At 47.2% G+C, this 24,144-nt stretch overlaps 2 protein-coding genes across 14 annotated transcripts in view; one reads left to right on the forward strand and one right to left on the reverse strand.

Moving 5' to 3' along the window:
- Positions 1–24,144, reverse strand: part of LOC120361815 (mesoderm induction early response protein 2-like) — a 75,591-nt gene that overhangs the window by 43,707 nt on the left and 7,740 nt on the right. For 5 of the 13 annotated variants that reach the window (XR_012518996.1, XR_012518991.1, XR_012518990.1 and 2 more), the window contains exons 2-3: positions 8,754–9,143; positions 6,167–6,323 (exon numbers count right to left, since the gene is read on the reverse strand). Coding sequence is in view for 3 of the 13 variants with exons in the window: in XM_074405102.1 (XP_074261203.1) it covers positions 8,899–8,914 (16 nt within the window). In the remaining 10 variants the exon portion in view is untranslated. Of the gene's footprint in view, positions 1–3,927; positions 4,020–5,749; positions 6,093–6,166; positions 6,324–8,753; positions 9,144–14,132; positions 14,282–15,015; positions 15,194–24,144 lie in introns of those variants that run through there. The other 8 variants (XM_074405102.1, XM_074405089.1, XM_074405094.1 and 5 more) reach the window with 6 other exon arrangements.
- Positions 8,126–22,200, forward strand: LOC101049278 (histone-lysine N-methyltransferase PRDM9). Its single transcript, XM_074405071.1, has 11 exons — positions 8,126–8,232; positions 8,602–8,725; positions 9,048–9,155; positions 10,543–10,592; positions 14,140–14,296; positions 16,348–16,449; positions 16,658–16,929; positions 17,332–17,399; positions 18,560–18,753; positions 20,511–21,033; positions 21,115–22,200. Exons 1-11 carry the CDS (start codon positions 8,131–8,133, stop codon positions 22,133–22,135), a joined length of 2,721 nt encoding a protein of 906 aa, XP_074261172.1. The 5' UTR covers positions 8,126–8,130; the 3' UTR covers positions 22,136–22,200.

Genomic DNA, 24,144 nt, shown 5'->3' on the forward strand with positions numbered 1-24,144 from the left:
AAAGAAATAAAGGGTATTCAAACAGGAAAGGAGGAAGTCAAATTGTCTCTATTTGAAGATGACATGATTGTATATCTAGAAGACTCCATCATCTCAGCCCAAAATCTCCTGAAACTGATAAGCAACTTCAGCAAAGTCTCAGGATACAAAATCAATGTGCAAAAATCACAAGCATTCCTATACACCAATAACAGACTTAAAGAAAGCCAAATCAAGAAGGAACTGCCATTCACAATTGCTACAAAGAGAATAAAATACCTAGGAATACAACTAACAAGGAATGTAAAGGACCTCTTCAAGGAGAACTAAAAACCACTGCTCAACAAAGTAAGAGAGGACACAAACAGATGGAGAAACATTCCATGTTCATAGTTAGGAAGAATCAATATGAAAATGGCCATACTGCCTAAAGTAATTTACAGATTCAACACTATCCCCATCAAGCTACCAATGACTTTCTTCACAGAACTGGAAAAAACCACCTTAAACTTCATATGGAACCATAAGAGAGCCCACATAGCAAAGTTGATCCTAAGCAAAAAGAACAAAGTGGGAGGCATCACACTACCGGACTTCAAACTATACTACAAGTCTACAGTAATCAAAACAGCATGATACTGGTACCAAAATAGAGATATACACCAATGGAATAGAACAGAGGCCTCAGAGGCAGCACAATATATCTACAACCATCCGATCTTTGACAAACCTGACAAAAACAAGCAATGGGGAAAGGATTCTCTGTTTAATAAATGGTGTTGTGAAAACTGGCTAGCCATGCGCAGAAAGCAGAAACTGGGCCCCTTCCTGACACCTTATACTAAAATTAACTCCAGATGGATTAAAGACTTAAACAGCCGGGCGCAGTGGCTCAAGCCTGTAATACCAGCCCTTTGGGAGGCCAAGGTGGGTGGATCACGAGATCGAGAGATCAAGACCATCCTGGTCAACATGGTGAAACCTCGTCTCTACTAAAAATACAAAAAATTAGCTGGGCATGGTGGCACGTGCCTGTAATCCCAACTACTCAGGAGGCTGAGGCAGGAGAATTGCCTGAACCCAGGAGACGGAGGTTGCGGTGAGCCGAGATCGCGCCATTGCACTCCAGTCTGGGTAACAAGAGCGAAACTCCGTCTCAAAAAAAAAAAAAAAAAAAAAAAAGACTTAAACATAAGACCTAACACCATAAAAACCCTACAAGAAAATCTAGGCAAAGCCATTCAGGACATAGGCGTACGCAAGGACTTCATGACCAAAACACCAAAAGCATTGGCAACAAAAGCCAAAATAGGCAAATGGGACCTAATCAAACTCCACAGCTTCTGCACAGCAAAAAGAAGCAGTCATTAGAGTGAGTCAGCAACCAACAGAATGGGAAAAAATTTTTGCAGTCTACCCATCTGACAGAGGGCTGATATCCAGAATTTACAAAGAACTAAAACAGATTTACAAGAAAAAAACAAACAAGCCCATTCAAAAGTGGGTGAAGGATATGAACAGACACTTTACAAAAGAAGACATACATGAGGCCAACAAACATGAAAAAATGCTCATCATCACTGGTCATTAGAGAAATGCAAATCAAAACTACATTGAGATACCATCTCACGCCAGTTCGAATGGGGATCATTTAAAAATCTGGAGACAACAGATGCTGGAGAGGATGTGGACAAATAGGAACACTTTTACACTGTTAATGGGAGTGGAAATTAGTTCAACCATTATGGAAGATAGTGTGGCGATTCCTCGAGGACCTAGAAATAGAAATTCCATTTGACCCAGCAATCCCATTACTGGCTATATATCCAAAGGATTATAAATCATTCTATTATAAGGACACATGCACACGAATGTTCACTGCAGCACAGTTTACAATACCAAAGACCTGGAACCAACCCAAATGCCCATCAGTGATAGACTGGACAGGGGAAATGTGGCACATATACACCATGGAATATTATGCAGCCATCAAAAATGATGAGTTCATGTCCTTTGTAGGGACATGGATGAACCTGGAAACCATCATTCTCAGCAAACTGACAAAAGAACGGAAAATCAAACATCGCATGTTCTCACTCATAGGCAGGTGTTGAACAATGAGAACACATGGACACAGGGAGGGGAGCATCACACACTGGGGTCTGTTGGGGGGAAATAGGGGAGGGAGAGCGGGGGTTGGAGAGTTGGGGAGAGATATCATGAAGAGAAATGCCACATATAGGTGATGGAGAGGAAGGCAGCAAATCACACTGCCATGTGTGTATCTATGCAGCAATCTTGCATGTTCTTCACATGTACCCCAAAACCTAAAATGCAATTAAAAAAGACAGTACATCCATGCAATGGAATGCTATTTATCAAGAAAAAGGGGTGGCCTACAAAGCCATGCAAAGACATAGATGAATCTGATATACATATTGCTAAGTAAAAGAAGCCAGTCTAGGCGGGGTATGGTGGCTCACACCTTTAACCCAGCACTTTGAGGCCGGGGTGGGTCAATCACCTGAGGTCAGGAGTTGGAGACTAGCCTGACCAAAATGGTGAAACTCTGTCTCTACTAAAAAATACAAAAATTAGCTGGGCATGGTGGCAGGTGCCTGCAATCCCAGCTACTCAGGAGGCTGAGGCAGGACAATCACCAAACTCTGAAGGCAGAGGTGGCAGTGAGCTGAGATCACACCATTGCACTCCAGCCTGAGTGACAGAATGCTGCTGCTTCTTTTCTTTTTCCATCTGAGAAGAAAAAGATGAAGAAAGGAGAAGGAGAATGAAGGAGAAGAAGGAGAAGGAAGGAGAAGGAGAAGGAAAAGGAAAAGGAAGGAGAATGAGAAGGAGGAGAAGAAGCACCCAGTCTGAAAAGATCACATAAGGTATGATTCCATTTTTGTGACAATCTGGAAAACTGCAACCATGCCTCATTGCAGGCTCAAACTCTGGGCTCAAGCAATCCTTCCACCTCAGCCTCCCAAGTAGCTAGGACTCCAGGCAAGTGCTGTCACATCCAGCTAATTTTTTTTTTTTTTTTTTTTTTTTGTAGAGACAGAATCTCCCTATGTTCCCCAGGCTAGTCTTGAACTCCTGCCCTCAAGTGAACCTCCCAGCTCAGCCTCCCATGTAGCTTGCACTTATGGCATGGACCGCTACACCCAACTAATTTTTTTAAAAAATGATAAAGACGAGCCTGGGTAACAAGAGCGAAACTCCGTCTCAAAAAAAAAAAAAAAAAAAGATGATAAAGACAGGCCCCAATATGTTGCCCAGACTAATCTCAAACGCCTGGCCTCAGGCAATCCTCCCCACTTGGCCTTGCTAAGTGTTGGGATTACAGGCATGAGCCACTGCACCCCACCTGATTTTTTAATCAAGTTACTTTTTATTGTTGAGTTTTATGACTTGTTTTATACGTTTCTGGATATTAACTCAGTTATATGACTTGCAAATATTTTCTCCCATTCCGTAGGTTGCCTTATCACTCTGTGGATGGTCTCCTTTGCTACACAGAAGTTTTTAAGTTTGATGTGCTCCCATCTAATTTTGCTTTGATTGCTTGTGCCTTTGGCGTCATATCCAAGAAGTCATTGCTCATTCCAATGTTATAAACAGTTTATTTTTTTTCTTGGAGTTCTGTACTTTTAGGTCTTACATTTCAGTCTTTAATCTATTTGAGTTAATGATAATAGATAATGCATTATGCAGTAGTATTCCATATAATGGAATTATATGGTTTGGATCTGTGTCCCTGTCCAAATCTTATGTTGAAATGTAATCCCCAGTGTTGGAGGCGGGGTCTCGTGGGGATAATTGGATCATGGAGCAAACTTGTTATGAGCGGTTTAGCAGCACCCCTCTTTGGTAATGTGTAGCGGGATATGGTTAAAAGTGTGCAGTCCTGCCCCCAGCGCCTTTCTCTCATCCTCCTGCTCTCACCATGTGAGTGCTGATTCCCCTTTCTCCTTCCACCATGAGTTTAAGTTTCCCAAGAAGCCAAGCAGGTGCCAACATCATGCTTCCTGTACAGCCTGCAGAACAATGAGCCAATTACATCTATGTTCTTTAGAAATTACCCAGTCTCAAGTGTTTCTTTACAGCAGTGCGAGAATGAACTAATACAGACACCAATTCCCCAAGGCTCCCTTATCTCCTTGCAGGAGGCTCTGGCCGCAGCTGACCTGTGAGCCAGGAGAAAGCAGGGGCAGCTTCCTTGTGGGACCTGGGTGCCCCTGTTCTGCAAGTCCTCCTGCCCACTGGCCCCTCCCAGGGCCCACGCCAACTCACTGTGCAAGAGCAGGTGCACCATGCAGCCTCTGCAGCCCAGCCTGAGTGCACTGCTCCACCTGAGTACCTTCCCCATGACCTAGGAGGACATTGGACTCCCCAGCACAGCAAGAGCCCAATCCCAAGCCACAGGACTTCCCGGTGTTCCCAGGGCTGTGGCACAAAGCTAGGGATACCGAGGGGGAGATCTGCGGCCAGCACTTGAATGGGGGAGGAGACTCCACTCTCAGAGCACTGAGAGGGGTGAGACCCGTGGGCTCCTGGGCAGCAGGGGAGTGAGGCATTCCTCCCTCCAGAGGGCCAGTCCAGAAAGGGAGCAACCTATGCAGCCTCTGCCTGAGGGAGCCCCACAGCCCAGAACACCTAAGGAAAGAAATGCAGGCAGGCGCCAGTGATCACAGGAGGCTCCACAAAGGTCCAGGACCTGGTGAGGGTTCATCGCTCTCTGGTCTCACCACAAAGCAAGCTGGCAAACACGAAGTACAAAAAAGGCGTGCAGCAGGGGGTTAGCCTTGCTGCCAGGGATCAGCCTAGCAGCCAGGATTAGCCTTGCAGTGGGGGATTAGCCTGGCAGCTGGGGATTAGCCTTGGAGTCCGGATCAGCCTAGCAGCCAGGGATCAGCCTTGCAGCCGGGGATCAGCCTTGCAGCCGGGGGTCAGCCTTGCAGCCGGGGGTCAGCCTTGCAGCCGGGGATCAGCCTTGCAGCCGGGGGTCAGCCTTGCAGCGGGGACCAGCGTTACAGCAGGGAGTCAGCCTTGCAGCGGGGATCAGTCTTACAGCCGGAGATCAGCCTTGCAGCCGGGGGTCAGCCTTGCAGCCGGGGGTCAGCCTTGCAGCCGGGGGTCAGCCTTGCAGCCAAGGGTCAGCCTTACAGCCGGGGGTCAGCCTTGCAGCCGGGTATCAGCCTTGCAGCAGGGGTTCAGCCTTGCAGCGGGGGTCAGCCTTGCAGCGGAGGTCAGCCTTGCAGCCGGGGGTCAGCCTTGCAGCCGGGGTTCAGCCTTGCAGCGGGGGTCAGCCTTGCAGCCGGGGGTCAGCCTTGCGGCCGGGGATCAGCCTTGCAACGGGGATCAGCCTCGCAGCCGAGGGTCAGCCTTACAGCCAGGGGTCAGCCTTACAGCGGGGATCAGCCTTGCAACCGGGGGTCAGCCTTACAGCCGGGGGTCAGCCTTGCAGCTGGGGATCAGCCTTACAGCCGAGGGTCAGCCGTGCAGCCGGGGGTCAGCCTTGCAGCCGAGGGTCAGCCTTACAGCCGGGGGTCAGCCTTGCAGCCGGGGGTCAGCCTTGCAGCCGGGGATCAGCCTTACAGCCGGGGGTCAGCCTTGCAGCCGGGGGTCAGCCTTGCAGCCGGGGGTCAGCCTTGCAGCGGGGGTCAGCCTTGCAGCGGGGGATCAGCCTGGCGGCTGCTCCTCTTACACACCATTTATGGGATCACAGCCCTAACTAAACACCAACATTGACCTGCCAATAAAGCACCTGTGAAACGAAGCGCAGTTCCCACACAGAAGGGTACCGGACGGAGCCCTAGCCCCTGACGCAGCCAGGAGCCAAGCAGCCGACTAGACCCAGTTTACACCGCAGCTAACGCAACACCAGCCCTCCTGCATGAGACTCAGCGCGAGAACTCTGGCAATCCAAAAAGACACCGTGTCCCCTCAGAAGACCCAGGCCTGCGGAGGGACGTGAGGCGCAGCCCCGACCCCCGGCTCAGTCGCAAACATCTGGGCTGGGGAAAACGGAGTGACGAAATCCGCAAAGCTGCGCCTGCGCGCTGGACGATTCCAGTCAGACGCGCGCAAAAACCAAGCTCCTCCCCGACCTCCTGAGCCCGGAACCGGGTTGTGCCCGTGACTGACAGGCAAAGCTCCGCCCTACTCCCCGCCCCTTTAGCACCTTTTGACTGCCGATTGGCGGGATCGCCTTGGTCTCAGCGCTGATTGGCAGCTTGTGCCCTGCAGGCTGGCGGTTCGCTCTCCACCACGTCTCACCCCGAGGGGCGCCGAGAGGACGCCCGGCCACAGTGGACACCGCGGCTGGAGGGCACGGGAGACTGTGAAGAGCACGGGGAGCCTTTGTCGTGCAGCGTAAAACCCTTGTAAACCCTCCGCCCGAAACCTTCATATTAGCCTGGAAGACCCCCAATCCCCACACCCTGAGAAGTTCCAACTCCTCTCAGCCTCCAGAGACACCAAATCCTGTCACCTTGAGGGACTTTTTTCTTCTTAGGTGGAGTCTCGCCCTGTCGCCGGGTCGGAGCGCCATGGCACGATCCCGGCTCACTGCAACCCCTTGAGGGACTTTAAATCCCCTCAGCATAAAACTCCCAAAGTACCTCAGCTTCAGAGACCCCAAATCCCTTTACCCAGAGGAACACCGAATCTCCTAATGATTAGATCCCCAAATATTCGGAGCCTGAGGAGCCACAATTCCCCTCACCCTAAAGCACCCCAAACCCCTCAGCCTAAGAAACCCTAAATATCTCACCCACAGAGAGACCAAATTTCTCCAACCTCAGATAATCTAAATACTCAGCCTGAAAACTCAATCCCTTCAGCTTCAAGGACTAAATAACTTCAGTGTCAAAGACCCTGAAGCCCCTTAATGAGAGACCCAAATCTCCTTTGCCTGAGACCCAGAATTTCCTCAGCCTCAAAGATCCCAAATTCTTTTTTTTTTTTTTTTTTTTTTTTGAGACGGAGTTTCGCTCTTGTTACCCAGGCTGGAGTGCAATGGCGCGATCTCGGCTCACCGCAACCTCCGCCTCCTGGGTTCAGGCAATTCTCCCGTCTCAGCCTCCTGAGTAGCTGGGATTACAGGCACGTGCCACCATGCCCAGCTAATTTTTTGTATTTTTAGTAGAGACGGGGTTTCACCATGTTGACCAGGATGGTCTCGATCTCTCGACCTCGTGATCCACCCGCCTCGGCCTCCCAAAGTGCTGGGATTACAGGCTTGAGCCACCGCGCCCGGCTTAGATCCCAAATTCTTTCATGCGGAGAAACTCCAAATCTCCTTAACATTTCCAAGCCTCAAAGATCCCAAATCCTTTCATCCAGAGGAACCCCAAATCCCCTCAAATTCTGTCAACTTAAGCACCCCAAATTTCAGCCTAAAAGACCCCAAATCTCATTCTGAAAAAACACAAAAACTGTCAGCCTGAGGGATGCCAAAGCTCCTCAGCTCAAGACCCCAAATTCCCTCAATCTAAGCAACCCCAGTTTCTTCAGCCTAAGATACCTCAAATCCCCTCAGCCTGAGGGACCCCAAATCTCAGCCTGAGAGAGAGCTGCCCCTTAGAGATGCATACTGCTTTACTCCTGGATTTTTCCTGAATCCCCAGGAACATTTCTCATAGATAGGATTTGGGGATCTCTATGATCCCCAAATCCTATCTATGAGAAATGTTCATTTTGCCTTGCTGAAACAAAACCCTGCTCCTTAGTGTGACCCAAGTCCCTGCAGTCAGGGGCCTCAAGTTTCCCTTAGGACTCATCTGGCTCTCACACCTTAGGGCTCCCCTTAAACACCCATAGCTACAACCCTCCAGGCCCCTGTACCACCCTGCTCCCCCTCTCCAAATGAGCCAAGCTGCAGCGGAACTGAAAGAACAAAATCCAGCTTACATTAGGTGGTAGTTCATGGCCAGTAGAGACCTTCCCATCCCCAGACCTCCCTGAGGTGCTCAAGACCTCACCAGTAACCCACATCTTCCTGCTCTGAACACCCCAGCCAAATGAAGAAGACAGAACCTGGTTCTGGGTAGTGGTCAGGGCCGTTGCCCCCTCTTAGCACCTTCTCCTTCCACAGGAGCCTTTGGCTTAGGAGCTGGGAAAATCGGGCCCTTCCCACACTTGGAAATGAAGCAGGGCCTTCTAGACAGTCCCAGCACCATGAGCCCTGAAAGGTCCCAAGAGGAGAGCCCAGAAGGAGACACAGGGAGAACAGAGCAGAAGCCTATGGTGAGAGGTGGGGAGGGGGCGAAGCCAGACTCATAGCAGGAGCTGGTCTCTGGAGTGCTGCAGACTCCTGGCCTGTACCCCTGGGTGACCCTGTCTGCATGTGCATGGAACAGGGGCAGCTGGTCCTGGCCAGGATGCTGGAGAGAAAAGAACACTGGCATCAGTGACTGCTCTGCGTCAGCAGAGAGCTAGGAAAATGCTCAGTGTCTTCTCAGTTAAACAGGATGCAATCTGGAGAAGAAGGGAAAGTCTTTATGTTTCACAGAGACTCCCAGAGGCCCCAGGCCAAGCTCTACACACAGAGTAGAGGAAAAGCACCCACTCGACGTGTACTAGTAAATCACTGATAGACTCTCTTACTTCCTCTAGGTCAAAGATGCCTTCAAAGACATTGCCATATACTTCTCCAAGGAAGAATGGGCAGAGATGGGAGACTGGGAGAAAACTCGCTATAGGAATGTGAAAAGGAACTATAATGCACTGATTACTATAGGTAACCAGAGTGCTAGGCCCATACCAACCTGGGAAACAAAACAGGTCTTTGGTCCTGTGTCATTTTAGTTCTCAGGTAGTGGTATCTGCTCACAGTTCCCTTTTGTATGAAGACAAATCTGGAGGGAAATTGTGTTCTTTTGTGTCAGTGTGGGGCTGAGTGTGGATACTGACCATGCAGAAGTCCCATCTTGACCTTGTTCAGGACTCTGCCAGCTCTTCAGACTGAGCTGCACTGGCTTTGTGGTCCTTTTCATTGCTACTGCCCTTTGTTCCTCTGCCCAGCTCTTCCCTTTTAGAACAAACTTTTTGCTTCATTTCAGGTCTCAGAGCCACTCGACCAGCTTTCATGTGTCACCGAAGGCAGGCCATCAAACTCCAGGTGGATGACACTGAAGATTCTGATGAAGAATGGACACCTAGGCAGCAAGGTAAGAGGAAAGCAGGATTTTTTATTTTTTTATTTTTATTATTTTTGAAGCAGAGTCTTGCCCTGTCACCCAGGCTGGAGTACAGTGGTGCAATCTCAGCTGACTGCAGCCTCTGCCTCCTGGGTTCAAGCAATTCTCCCACCTCAGCCTCTCGAGTAGCTGTGACATGGTGGCGCACACCACCATAAGCCACCGTGCATAGCCCCCCGTAAGATTTAGAGTGACCTCTGGCACCTGAAATCCCAGCACTTTGGGAGGCCACGGCGGGTGTATCACGTGAGGTCTGGAGTTTGAGACCAGCTTAGCCAATGTGGTGAAACCCTGTCTCTATTAAACATACAAAAAAAAAATTAGCTGGGCGTGGTGGTGGGTGCCTGTAATCCCAGATACTCAGGAGGCTGAGGCTGGAGAAGTGAGTGGCTCACTGCAACCTCTGTGTCCTGGGTTCAAGCAATTCTCCTGCCTCAGCCTCCCAAGTAGCTGGGACTACAGGTGCCCACCACCACACCCAGCTAATGAATCTTTATAGTTTTCTGTATGTAAGATCATGTCATCTGCAAACAGAGATAATTTTACTTCTTTCTTTCAATTAGGACACCTTTTATTTCTTTACCTTGCCTAATTGCTCTGGCTGTGACTTCCAGCACTATGTTGAATAGAAGTAGCAAGACTGGAAATCCTTACCTTGTTTATGACCTTAGAAGAAAGGCTTTCATTTTTCATCATTGACTATGAGGTTAAAAATGGACTTTTCTTATGTGACCTTTTATGTTGAGGTGATTTCCTTCTATTCTGAGGTTGTTCAATGTGTTTGTCACGAAAGGCCAATTTACATTTTAAAAATAAATGTAATCGATACTTTATGAATACAGGATGAAACAAAGATGAAGTTTCTTCTATTTTTTTTTAATCTTGAGAATATTAGCAATGCCCTAATAGAAGCATAGGCCTTAATGATACCTCAGAAAACATTTTCAAATCACCCTCAGATAATACTTGGAATCATCACTATCTGGTTCAGAATTCAGAGCCAGGCATGGTGGCTCATGCTTGTAATCCTAGCAGTTTGGAAGGCCAAGGTGGGTGGATCACCTGAGGTCAGGAATTCAAGATCAGCATGGCCAACATGGAGAAACCCTGTCTTTACTAAAAGTACAAAAATTAGCCAGGTGTGGTGGCACACACCTGTAGTTCCCAACAACTTGGGAGGCTGAGGTAGGAGAACCACTTGAACCCGAGAGGCAGAGGTTGCCATGAGCTGAGATTGTGCCACTGCACCACAGCCTGGGCCACAAAGGAAGACTCCATCTCAAAAAAAAAAAAAAGAAAACCTCCAGAGTTTGGAAACATTTACCAACCAAACCACTGATTTCTCATCACCTTTTAGTCAAACCTCCTGGGATGGCCTTCAGAGTGGAACAGAGTAAACACCAGAAGGTAAGTATTTCCCAAATCCTACTGACAAGAAATCTTCCTCCTAGATCCAACACAGGTAAAAGAAGAATGTACAGAGTGTCCTAGAACTACTGCCTTCCTTTCCTGATCTCTCTTGCACAATGTCTGAGGCCATCATTATTTTAAGAGTTAATAAGTACAATAATAATAATCACTACTATAGTGTTATTTTCTCAATATTTAAGAGTTTATTTTAAGCATTTTACATGAATAAACTTCACATATCATACTTACTCAACGTTACATATAGTTCCTATTAAGTAGCTGCTGTAACTATAGCCATTTTCTCGATGAGAAAACTGACGTATAAAAATGTTCAACTATAGGCCTGGAATCACATGCAGTCTAATCCAAAACTCCTTCTCTAAAGCACTTACAATATCATTAAAAGTTTCATAGTTTTATAAAGTTTATGCTGCCTTACCCATATATCTTTGCATCATTCATTCAACTGACTTTTCAACCTCAGTTTTTCTCTGTTACAGTACAGTGAGATTTGCACTAAAACACTCTGATTAAGGGAAGCTTCCAAGTAAATAGACAATTCATACTGTGATGGTCCCAGAAGGAGATAGGGTCCCTCCCCTCATTAGGGACCCATTCTGATCAGAGGAAGCAGCTTCTAGCCCTGAGGAGTTTCAAGTTTGAAGACTGAGAAACAACAAACAAGAAAATTGTTTAGGACTTCATATAGGTTACACCTATTAAGAAAAAATATTTTCTGGAACTGATTTCAAATGCTCATTCCTGTAGAAGGCAGTAACAGCTCCTTCCTCTGGGCTCCAGTAAGGGAACTCTCATGCTGTCTGGAATCATTTGTTTAGCCTGCCTGCTGTCTCTGTGCTGTGAGCTCTTCAGGAGTCTGTTCCATACCTGATTCTTCGCAGAACTCCTAGGCCTGGCTCAGGGCCTCTGAGAGCCTCCTGAGTGTTTTCTGAATGAGTGATTCCAAATTTATGAAATAAACTATAGGTAACAGGGTCAAGGAATGCTGAAAATATCTTTGAGTTAGATTTCAACTGTAGAGATGATATCAGGACTATGAGATAATTGCTTGTTTGTTTGTTTGTTTGTTTGTTTTTGGTGGGGCAGGGATTTGAGACAGGGTCTCATTCTTTCACCCATGCTGGAGTGCAATGGCTCAATCTCAGTTCACTGCAACCTCCATCTTCTAGGTTAGTGACATCCTACCGCCTCAGCCTCCTGAGTAGCTGGGACCACAAGCGTGCACCACCACACCTGGCTAATGTTTGTATTTTTTCGTAAAGACAGGGTTTTACCATGTGGCTCATGCGGGTCTTGAACTCCTGGGCTCAAGCAATCCTTCCACCTCGGCCTCCCAAAGTGCTGAGATTACAGATGTGAGCCACCACACCCAGTCTGTGAGAATAATTATTTATTTTATTTTATTTTATTTTATTTTATTGAGACAGAGTTTCACTTTTGTCACCCAGGCTGGAGTGCAGTGATGTGATCTTGGCTCACTGCAACCTCCACCTCCTGGGTCCAAGTGATTCTCCTGCCTTAGCCTCCCAAGTAGCTAGGATTACAGGCACCCACCACCATGCCTAGCTAGTGTTTTGTATTTTTTTTTTTTTTTTTTTTGAGACAGAGTTTCGCTCTTGTTACCCAGGCTGGAGTGCAATGGCGCGATCTCGGCTCACCGCAACCTCCGCCTCCTGGGTTCAGGCAATTCTCCTGCCTCAGCCTCCTGAGTAGCTGGGATTACAGGCACGTGCCACCATGCCCAGCTAATTTTTTGTATCTTTAGTAGAGACGGGGTTTCACCATGTTGACCAGGATGGTCTCGATCTCTCGACCTCGTGATCCACCCGCCTCGGCCTCCCAAAGTGCTGGGATTACAGGCTTGAGCCACCGCGCCCGGCCGTGTTTTGTATTTTTTGTAGAGGTGAGGTTGGCCAGGCCGGTCTTAAACTCCTGACCTTAGGTGATCCACCTGCCTCAGCCCCCCAAAGCACTGGGACTACAGGCGTGCACCACCATACCAAGCCAAAAAAAATTATTACTCTCACATTCACGCTGTATTAAGTAGCTCGTGAAACACTTTGGTGAACATTATTATCTTTCATATTCCCTATAATATTAAGAATTAGCACCAGGCCTGGTGGCTCACACCTGTCATTCCAGCACTTTGGGAAGTAAGGGTGGGCAGATCACCTGAGGTCAGGAGTTTGAGACCAGCCTGGCCAATATGGTGAAACCCCATCTCTACTAAAACTACAAAAATTAGCCAGGCGTGGTTGTGGATGCCTGCAATCCCAACTACTCAGGAGGCTGAAGCAGAAGAATTGCTTGAATCCAGGAGGTAGAGGCTGCAGTAAGCTGAGATTGTGCCACTGCACTCCAGCCTACGCAACAGAGCAAGACTCCCTCTCAAAAGAAAGAAAGAATGAATTAATTAATTAATTAACATGGGCCAGGCACAGTGGCACACACCTATAATCCCAGCACTTCAGGAGGTCAAGATGGGTAGATCAATTGTGGTGAGGAGTTCAAGACCAGCCTGCGCAACCTAGCAAAACCCTGTCTCTAATAAAAATACAAAAATTAGCTGGGCATGGTGGTGCATACCTGTAGTCCCATCTACTCAGGAGGCTGAGGCAGGAGAATTGCTTGAACCTGGGAGGTGGACGTTGCAGTGAGCCGAGATCACACCACAACACTCCAGACTGGGTGACAGAATAAAACTCCATTTCACCAAAAAATAAAATAAAATAAGTATTAGCCAGGTGTAGTGGCACGTGCCAGTAATCCCAGCTTCTTAGGAGGCTGAAGCCAGAGAATCTCTTGAATATGGGAGGCAGAGGCTGCAGTGAGTTGAGATCATGCCAGTGCACTCCAGCCTAGGCAACAGAGTGAGACTCCGTCTCAAAAAAATTAGCATGTATGCCAGTTTCTGGATTGGAAAACTAAAGATAATTAGCTAACAATACACCCTTATTCAAGCAGACAAGCAGAACTGATATAGGAACTAAGTAATTCCAAAACCAAATATTCTTTCCAAGATATGGCAATGTACAACTCTGACATCACTTTCTTAGTTGTCTAGATATATTTTTGCCAGTGATCTCTGTTCTGTTCCCAACCTTACTGCTCTTTTACCTCATTTTCCAGATGTGCCTTGTCCCTCTGTGTTTTTCCACATTTCCCCTTCCATCAAATGTCTACTAGTTTATAGAAGATTCCCTCTTTCTCTCTGTTAGCCCTTACCCTCTTCTTTCACAGACCTGTTGATTCTCCAGATAGTCTTCCCAAGTTTTCTTCCTCCCTCCCTTTAACTTCTATAGAGAATTTTGAGAGAAAGTTGAAGGAAAGAGCCTTAAGACATGGGTTATAGTCCCAGATTCACTACCCACTTAGACCTTCTCTTTTCCCTCTAGTATTTAGATACTCTAGGTATTTCCAAGGTTTGGAGCATTAACTAGAGTCATGCATATGAAAAAACGTTGCAAGCCTTAAGGAACTAAAGAAATGCATGTTGTTGTTTAATATGTGACTCACATTCAAGGGAATGCCCAAGGCGTCATTCAGTAATGAATCTAGTTTGAAGAAATTGTCAGGAACGGCAAATGTACTGAATACAAGTGGCTCAGAGCAGGCTCAGAGACCAGTGTCCCCTCCTGGAGAAGCGAGTACCTCTGGACAGCACTCTAGAGTAAAACCGGGTAAGAAAAAATATTTAGAGGGACTTTAATCCCTCTATGTCCTCTAGAAAGGTTGATGAGTATGGTCTGCATATGTGGGGTAGAGTTTGGATAGCCTGGGCTTAAGCTGGACTCAATTGTGAGACCAGAAGTCAGATGCAGCATTTTGTTAAAATTATTTATTTGTTCACTGAGACCGAGTCTCACTCTGTCGCCCAGGCTGAGTGCAGTGGTGTGATTTTGGTTCACTGCAACCTCTGCTTCCCAGGTAATAACAATTCTCGTGCTTCAGTCACCCAAGTAGCTGGAATTATAGGTATGCACCACCAAGCCCAGCTAATTTTTTTTTTTTTTTTTTTTTTTTGAGACGGAGTTTCGCTCTTGTTACCCAGGCTGGAGTGCAATGGCGCGATCTCGGCTCACCGCAACCTCCGCCTCCTGGGTTCAGGCAATTCTCCTGCCTCAGCCTCCTGAGTAGCTGGGATTACAGGCATGTGCCACCATGCCCAGCTAATTTTTTGTATTTTTAGTAGAGACGGGGTTTCACCATGTTGACTGGGATGGTCTCGATCTCTTGACCTCGTGATCCACCCGCCTCAGCCTCCCAAAGTGCTGAGATTACAGGCTTGAGCCACTGCGCCCGGCCCAAAGCCCAGCTAATTTTTGTATTTTTAGTGGAGACAGCGTATTGCCGTATCGGCCAGGCTGGTTTCGAACTCCTGGTCAAGTGACCTGCTTACCTCAGCCTCCCAAAATGCTGGGATTACAGGCTTGAGCCGCCATGTCCAGCCTTGGATACAGTGTTGAATAGCATGTAAGAACATTAATTTTGAAGTCACTCATTTGGGTTATAATCCACACAGAAGCATTGGGGCCCTGGGCAAATCTTATAAAATCTCTGAGCTCTTGAATGGTAATCTGTAAAACGAGATCAAGTACATATAGTTCATATATTGTTTGAAATAATTAAATATAAATGAATTGATACATGCAAAGTGTTCGATAAGTACCTCTCTGATAATAGATACTCCTTTGTGCATTTCTGCATTTCCTCTTCCATAAAATGTCTATTAGTTTATAGAAGATCCCCTGTAGAGACCGTATTTTCTTAGTGTTGTATGTCCAGGCTTTATTCAATGCCTAAGATGTAATGTGCCCTCAAGAAATATTTTCTTGCCGGGCGCAGTGGCTCAAGCCTGTAATCCCAGCACTTTGGGAGGCCGAGGCGGGTGGATCACAAGGTCGAGAGATCGAGACCAACCTGGTCAACATGGTGAAACCCCGTCTCTACTAAAAATACAAAAAATTAGCTGGGCATGGTGGCGCGTGCCTGTAATCCCAGCTACTCAGGAGGCTGAGGCAGGAGAATTGCCTGAGCCCAGGAGGCGGAGGTTGCGGTGAGCCGATATCGCGCCATTGCACTCCAGCCTGGGTAACAAGAGCGAAACTCCGTCTCAAAAAAAAAAAAAAAAAAAAAAAAAGAAATATTTTCTTAAGGACTAAATGCATGAATGAAACATTTTACAAGTAGAAAGGTTGGGGAGGTTAATGAGATAATGGGAACGGTCAGAACTAAAATTGAATAGGCCAGGCGCAGCGGCTCACGCCTGTAATCCCAGCACTTTGGGAGGCTGAGGTGGGTGGATCACGAGGTCAAGAGATCGACACCGTTCTGGTTGACATGGTGAAACCCCGTCTCTACTAAAAATACAAAAAATTAGCTGGGTATGGTGGCGCGTGCCTGTAATCCCAGCTACTCAGAAGGCTGAGGCAGGAGAATTGCCCGAACCCAGGAGGAGGAGGTTGCGGTGAGCCGAGATCGCACCATTGCACTCCAGCCTGGGTAACAAAAGTGAAACTCTGTCTCAAAAAAAGAAAAAAAAAAATTGAATAGGCATCTGCAGTCAGTGTGGGTGTGGGGTCTAAGTCCCTCCGAAGCAGTAAAGAGGGGGGACTGGAATATGTAGCAAGGTAGATGCTCATTTGATGGCAGGAGATTTCACATTTTCTTATGAAACAGGAACAAACACCCCAGACTCCCAATTTTACCCATTTCCTTTTCTCCAACCTAGAACTCAGGAGGAAGGAGACTGAAGGACAGATGTATAGCCTGCGAGAAAGAAAGGGTCATGCATACAAAGAGGTCAGCGAGCCCCAGGATGACGACTACCTCTGTAAGTGACCCTCTTGGCCACTCACACAGTTGGCTGTTATGTCCTGGTACAATAATTTCATCATTTGGCCCCCAAATCATTCTCTTACTCTAATGAGTTAGAGTACAGGACTGGGGCTAAGTAATGTGAGTGCCGAGCTCTTTCTGAAGTTCTTATATCAAGGAACTTGGATTATAACTTTCCTAATCCCTGCTGCCCTCACTTCCAGATTGTGAGATGTGTCAGAACTTCTTCATTGACAGCTGCGCTGCTCACGGGCCCCCGACATTTGTGAAGGACAGTGCAGTGGACAAGGGGCATCCCAACCATGCAGCTCTCAGCCTGCCCCATGGGCTGAGAATTGGGCCATCAGGCATCCCTCAGGCTGGGCTTGGAGTATGGAATGAGGCCTCCGATCTGCCGCTGGGTCTGCACTTTGGACCCTATGAGGGCCGAATTACAGAAGACGAAGAGGCAGCCAACAGTGGATACTCCTGGCTGGTAAGAATTACCTGCCATTTCCCCTGTTCTGTCTTCCCACATCCCTTCTATGCCTTTGCTGGGACAGTACCATCTTCACGTTAGGTTATAGGCAGAGATAACTTGGTTAGCTCTGTGTACTCAAGGGTCTTTGTATGAACATGGAACTTCTATTTAGAGATCAGAGGGTATGTGGGAGCAGAGTGGTACAAAGACAACAAGTGCATCCTCCCTTCTGGGGCTTCTGCTCTGACTGGATGAATCAACTCAGATGTGCGGATGATGACTACGGTGCATACCATGTGGTCTCAACTGGCAGCTGAAGCCATGCAGGCCCAAAGGCCACACTGATGACATGGAGTAAAATAATTCTTCTGATTTTTACTCTCTAAAAAGCCTTTACCTTATTTTTCTGAAACTCAGATCACCAAAGGGAGAAACTGCTATGAGTATGTGGATGGAAAGGATAAATCCTGGGCCAACTGGATGAGGTAAGGCCAGGAGCTCTCTGAGTTTCAGAACCAACCTTCCTCTCTCACAATCCCGGATTTCCTTCCTTCTCATCATGGCGCCCTCAATGATTTTCACATTCCGTGTTTCTATTTTCTCCACACAGTGCTGTTTTATACCATCAACATTTAGAAATAAAAGATAAAAATATAGATATTATGATTTATTGGTATCAAAACATAAATCTGTATGCTAGACAAAATTGAGGCACCAAGATAAACCTTGAGAAGCCTAGATTCACGGGGACACTGCATTCATGCTTTAATTTATGTAATCCACATTTATTAAGCACTTAGTATGTTCCAGGTTAGGAAGTGAAGTTCATACTTGAACGGATCATACAACCCATGTCCTATGTGGAGGATGTATTGCAGACAGACATGTAACATTGGTTATAGGAACATTTAACCACAATTTTCTTATTTTTTTAGAAGCACACATTACCAAGACAACCCAAAACAAAGGACCTTTAATCTGTGAGGGCAGCCTGGCCTGAGTAAAATTAAAACCGAAGCCTAAGGAGACGTGAGCTGCAGGATGACCCAGCCCCTTTTCACAGTGGGCTCTCGTTTTACCAGAGAATCGAAAAATGAATAAACTATTACTGTTCTGTTATCGGGCCAAGAGAAAGAGGCTTCTAAGTTTCTCTGGAAACCTGGGAAAGGCAGGTGAACGGCACCTGGGTGAACTGTAGGATGACTGAGGAAGGCCTCTCAAAGCAAGATGGACTAGGGCTGAACGTAGAATGATGTACGCTAATCTAGAAGCAGAGTACATGATCAAGCACCAAGTTCTGTGGCATAAAACAGAATTAATTTAGAGTTTAGAGAAGCTAGGCATTAATGTGTTTTATGGTCAATCAAGGTGGAGGTAAGTCCAGAGTTGGGCTTTGAAAAAATGGTTGATTGCGCACGGCAGGGACACATTCCAGGCAGCATGAGCACTGTAGTCAGAATCGTAAGTTCATATGACCTTGTGAAAGAGATTTAGGAAAGAACAGAAGGCTCCCAGAGGAGTTAGCGGGGAGTGGTCAGCACTAGACCACGGAGGCCTAGACCAGCAGGTGATGGGCCAGACCTGGATCTGACAGATACTGAGAACTCACTGCCTCTTTTCTTTCCCTTTACTGCCTTGACCCCAGGTATGTGAACTGTGCCCGGGATGATGAGGAGCAGAACCTTGTGGCCTTCCAGTACCACAGGCAGATCTTCTATAGAACCTGCCAAGTCATTAGGCCAGGCTGTGAACTGCTAGTCTGGTATGGGGATGAGTACGGCCAGGAACTGGGCATCAAGTGGGGCAGCAAGTGGAAGAAAGAGCTCATGGCAGGGAGAGGTAGGCATCACTATTACTCTTTTAAAAGGACAAGAAAGAATTATCCTTGAGAATTTTCGTGATTTAACTCTTATGTAGAGTAAAATGACATCTAAAGTCAGTAAAATTTCAGATCAGTGGCTTCCAAGATTAAAGATTCATGTTACACACCTTTGCCTCTTTGGAATTACTTTTATGTTTTAAAATTTTTGATTTTATATTCTAAGTACTTCATGCACAAAATAAAGACAAAAATCAAGGTCTCAAACACCTCCAGCTCTCCCAACAAGGTAGTTTCTTCTGGCATTCCTTTTCATTTCTTAATGATATTCATGTGTTGTTATTCATTCATTCATTATCTCAATTAGCTGCCATGTGAATTCCTACTCTGTGCCAGATGACGTTGCACATAGACGCTGCCTCTGATGCTGCTTGAGGTTGCCTAGTCTAGCTGATATGTAGAAAAGGCCCAAGATGTGGGGTTTCTGGATTTTTTAAGATGTAGTAAAAGTTGCAAGAAGTGTAAATACGAGTTGATCAAGACAATCAGAAAAACTACTCTTGAACAGATGACATGTAAATTAGGGAACCGTATGAACACATACAGACATATGCGTAATATCAGACAGCGATTAGTGCTTTGAAGAAACTGAATCCAGGAAGAGTACCTGGGGTAGAGTGTGGCAGGGGACTGTCAGGGAAGGTTTCTCTCAGGAGACAACATTTGAGAAGTGCACGTGCCTGTGGGGAAAGGGTTCTGGGCACTGGGCGCAGCTAGTGCATAGGTCCTGAGGCCAGAAAGACTTAAGCTTTGGCTCATTTTTGGAAAACAGACTGCAGTTGGTCATCCCCTCAGAGCTACTCCAGTTTCTGGGTGAGAGGGAACGGTGACAGGATGAAGGGGGGAGCACGGAGGTAAGCCTGATTAGGGATATTTTTTGAAACAAGATTTCCTATTGTATTTGAAATGGGCTCAGACTGAATGAAGTAAATCAAGCATAAATACCTGATATGCAGCCTGAGAAAGAGCATATTCTCATTTTATGATCTGTGGAATCTGAAATAAAAGCAGCCCATGCACCTAGTTGGGGCAGCAGGCCCTTTAGTCAGTGGGACCTGGACCGTTCTGTGCTGGCCAACCTGAATCCCACTTTCTGATGAAGAACCAAGCACATAACAGTCCTCCATTAAATATGTCATTTTGAACAAGGAGTCTCAAATTCAGATTTGCTCACACATCTTCTCTTTAACCACATTTGTGGATCTCCAGGTTGAGTGCTCCTAATCATTCTTTTCCCCTCTTTGGAAGTCTCTAAGGACAATCTTACCTAAGTCATCAAGAGTGTTATTTTTTAATAGAATAAAATAGCGGAAGACCTTGTGTCAGTGAAAGTGCCCAGGGACCAGGGAGGAAAGATGTGGCAGAGGGTGATCAGGGAGGGTTTTAGAGGACTTGGAAGATACCTGTAGTGTGGGGGAAAGGTCACTGCAGTTCCATCTGTGTGAGGAATGACACTGCCTCTGATGCTGCTTGAGGTTACCTAGCCTGGCTAATATACAGAAAAGGCCCAAGACGTGGGATTTCTGGATTTTGTAAGATGTAGTGAATAAAAGTGGAATGGAAAAATGGACTGTAAAGGTCCATCCAGCACTTGGTGGGAGCGAGCTTGCATTGTTAACCTATGAAGAATGATTGGTTCTTCATTTGATCTTCATGACTTCATATGTGGTAAGGCCTGACCAAAACATCTACCCTGACCAAAAACTTTCTCTTTCAGAACCAAAGCCAGAGATTCATCCATGTCCCTCATGCTGCCTGGCCTTCTCAAGTCAGAAATTTCTCAGTCGTCATGTGGAACGCAATCATTCCTCTCAGAACTTCCCAGGAACATCTACAAGAAAACTCCTCCAACCAGAGAATCCCTGCCCGGGGAAACAGAAAGAGGAGCAGCAATATTTTGATCCATGCAACTCTAATGACAAAACCAAAGGTCAAGAGATCAAAGAAAGGTCCAAACTCTTGAATACAAGGACATGGCAGAGGGAGATTGCAAGGGCCTTTTCTTACCCACCCAAAGGACAAATGGGGAGCTCTAGAGTGGAAGAAAGAATGATGGAAGGAGAGTCCAGAACAGGCCAGAAAGTGAAGCCAGTGGACACAGGCAAATTATTTGTGGGGGTGGGAATCTCAAGAATTGCAAAAGCCAACTATGGAGAGTGTGGGCAAGGTTTCAGTGGTATGTCAGATGTTACTGCACACCAGAGGATACACACGGGGGAGAAGCCCTATGTCTGCAGGGAGTGTGGGCGGGGCTTTGGCCATAAGTCAACCCTCCTCAGTCACCAGAGGACACACACAGGGGAGAAGCCCTATGACTGCAGGGAGTGTGGGCGGGGCTTTATCCAGAAGTCACACCTCCTCAGACACCAGAGGACACACACAGGGGAGAAGCCCTATGACTGCAGGGAGTGTGGGCGGGGCTTTGGCCATAAGTCAACCCTCCTCAGTCACCAGAGGACACACACGGGGGAGAAGCCCTATGACTGCAGGGAGTGTGGGCGGGGCTTTAGCCAGAAGTCACACCTCCTCAGACACCAGAGGACACACACAGGGGAGAAGCCCTATGACTGCAGGGAGTGTGGGCGGGGCTTTAGCCAGAAGTCACACCTCCTCAGACACCAGAGGACACACACAGGGGAGAAGCCCTATGTCTGCAGGGAGTGTGGGCGGGGCTTTAGCCATAAGTCAACACTCCTCAGTCACCAGAGGACACACACAGGGGAGAAGCCCTATGTCTGCAGGGAGTGTGGGCGGGGCTTTAGCCATAAGTCAACACTCCTCAGTCACCAGAGGACACACACAGGGGAGAAGCCCTATGACTGCAGGGAGTGTGGGCGGGGCTTTAGCCAGAAGTCACACCTCCTCAGACACCAGAGGACACACACAGGGGAGAAGCCCTATGTCTGCAGGGAGTGTGGGCGGGGCTTTAGCCATAAGTCAACACTCCTCAGTCACCAGAGGACACACACAGGGGAGAAGCCCTATGTCTGCAGGGAGTGTGGGCGGGGCTTTAGCCATAAGTCAACACTCCTCAGTCACCAGAGGACACACACAGGGGAGAAGCCCTATGACTGCAGGGAGTGTGGGCGGGGCTTTAGCCAGAAGTCAATCCTCCTCAGTCACCAGAGGACACACACGGGGGAGAAGCCCTATGTCTGCAGGGAGTGTGGATGGGGCTTTAGCCAGAAGTCAATCCTCCTCAGACACCAGAGGACACACACAGGGGAGAAGCCCTATGACTGCAGGGAGTGTGGGCGGGGCTTTAGTCAGAAGTCAATCCTCCTCAGTCACCAGAGGACACACACGGGGGAGAAGCCCTATGTCTGCAGGGAGGATGAGTAAGTCATTAGTAACAAAACTCATCTCAATAGCCACGAGAAGACAAATGTGGTCACCACACACTTGCACACCCCAACTCTGGCTTCAGAGGAAGTCTACTGACCCCTTACATTCCCCGAGAGTGTAAAGAGATCAGAAATAGATGATTAAACAAATCCGCCACTTTCGTGACTAGAGATGAAGAAGAAAAACAGGAGAGTTTGTAAGTGTTCAGAGGAACGTCAACATGTGGTTCTTTCCCACACTGCTCCCCTCCACTTTTGGTTGTTTTTTGCTTCCTGTTCTAATAAATTTTGTCTCCATACAAATCTGAAGCCCAAGTGTGTACACCTTATTCTTCCCTTGTCAGTGAAGGCAGAAGAGTCCAGAAGGGTCACAGAGAACTCATCTGTTCAGCGCAAGTCTCCACAGGAATTCAACCCCCAGAAAGAGATAAGCTTGGAGTCTATCTGGTTTAATTATTGGAGAATCAATTTCCAGGTCCAGGAAGAGAAACATAGGATTTTAGAGAGTCGTATCAGGAAAGGGAGTCCCCTGGTCTCCTGAGGAGTGTGGCCTCTTCCCCTAATGGACCCCTCTCCTCTGCTGCCATTCTCTCCCTTGGCTCCTCTCGTCTCTTCTCCTGATTTCCTCCAATCTCTGTAGCCCCAGAGGTGAGAGCCAGATGGAACATGCATATGTGTATATATGTGTTCACATGTGCTATATGTGTTAAGCCAGCATGCATGGGTGTGGGGCTGTGTGCCCTCAGTATATATATCTGTATGGGTGCAAGGGATTTCAAGGGTGTATGTGCATGTACTTGCATGTGTGTGTCTCCACTTGAGGGAAGACTCTGCAATCAGGGAAGGAATGCCCCTGCTTCCTCCAGGGGAATCCTAGATCCTCCCTCTCCTTCTACAGAGACAGAAAAATGCAAAAACAAACACCTTACTATTTTCTAAAAAAGATTATGAAAATAAATAAAGGAAAAATTTTTTTTAATTAAGATCCACACTCTCTGTCAAGACCCAGCCAAGTTCGAGGAGGGCAGAAAGACCATCCCTGCAGGCCTAGGTCTTCCTGTCCTCCAGGAGAGGCTTAGGAATCAAGCCTCCCTGTCCCTGCAGCAGACACATGACTGAAATGTGCTGAAGTTCCCCTCAGAAAAAGTTAAACAGGGGTGGTGTGGAGGAGGAGTAAGTGCCCCAGATGCGTGGGCCACTAGCTTTGCCACCCAAAAAATCTCTGCCTTTGATTCTGAATCTGATTCTTGAAGTGAGAGAAGGGCTCTCAAAGCAAAGAGGGGAAATGGAGTGCTCAGAATCCAGTCAGTTCCCCACTCTGAACAATCTAAGTTCCTTTTCACATTCAGTTGCCTCTTGTTCATTCAAAGCCAGCTCAATCCTCAGTTGGGATTTGGTGGTAAGTGATAGCTGCTAGATGGCACTAACCATCAGGCATTTAATGAGGGGAAATTTCTATGAAAATAAAAACAGATGAATAGTTGGAAACCCAGTTTCTGAGTCCACAGGTCAGTCAGTGGAGAGGGTTTCTAGCTGTTGAGCTCAGGGATGGAACAAATGCCTTTAAACAATTGCCCCCAGGCATAGGTGTAGAGAGCAGGACTTAAGTCCCACACTCACACCACTCTGGGCCTGATAAAACTTGCACACCTCACATAGCTCAGACTGCTCTGAGCAATTTTTCTTACTCACCTTCTTTTACAATCTAGAACATTTAATGGATTTTCCTACCTATCAGCCAGTTCAGGAACATTTCAAGTAAAGAAGCTTTAGATCTATATATAAATATCATTATAGTCAGCCTTCTCTGTTCCGCTGCAGTGATCTAAACCATGACTGTTTTCTGAAGTTCGGGCTGTATAGGAAGCATAGCGGCTTCTGCTTGCAGGAGGGCCTTGGCAAGCTTCCAGCTATGGCAGAAGGCAAAGGGGAGTGAGATGTCTCACATGGAGCAGGAGCGAGAGAGAGGGTGGAGGGAGATGTCTCACACCTCTAAATGACCAGGTC

Source organism: Saimiri boliviensis, chromosome 1, assembly GCF_048565385.1.
Source record: "Saimiri boliviensis isolate mSaiBol1 chromosome 1, mSaiBol1.pri, whole genome shotgun sequence".
Taxonomy (NCBI): domain Eukaryota; kingdom Metazoa; phylum Chordata; class Mammalia; order Primates; family Cebidae; genus Saimiri; species Saimiri boliviensis.

Excerpts from the sequence above, each read along its gene's own strand:
- LOC101049278 (XM_074405071.1), top strand. The coding sequence starts at position 8,131 with ATGAAGCAGGGCCTTCTAGACAGTCCCAGCACCATGAGCCCTGAAAGG. Across the intron at positions 16,930-17,331 it reads ACAGTGGATACTCCTGGCTG|ATCACCAAAGGGAGAAACTG; the intron begins GTAAGAATTACC and ends TCTGAAACTCAG. Across the intron at positions 21,034-21,114 it reads AAGCCCTATGTCTGCAGGGA|GGAGTGTGGGCGGGGCTTTA; the intron begins GTGTGGGCGGGG and ends CTATGACTGCAG.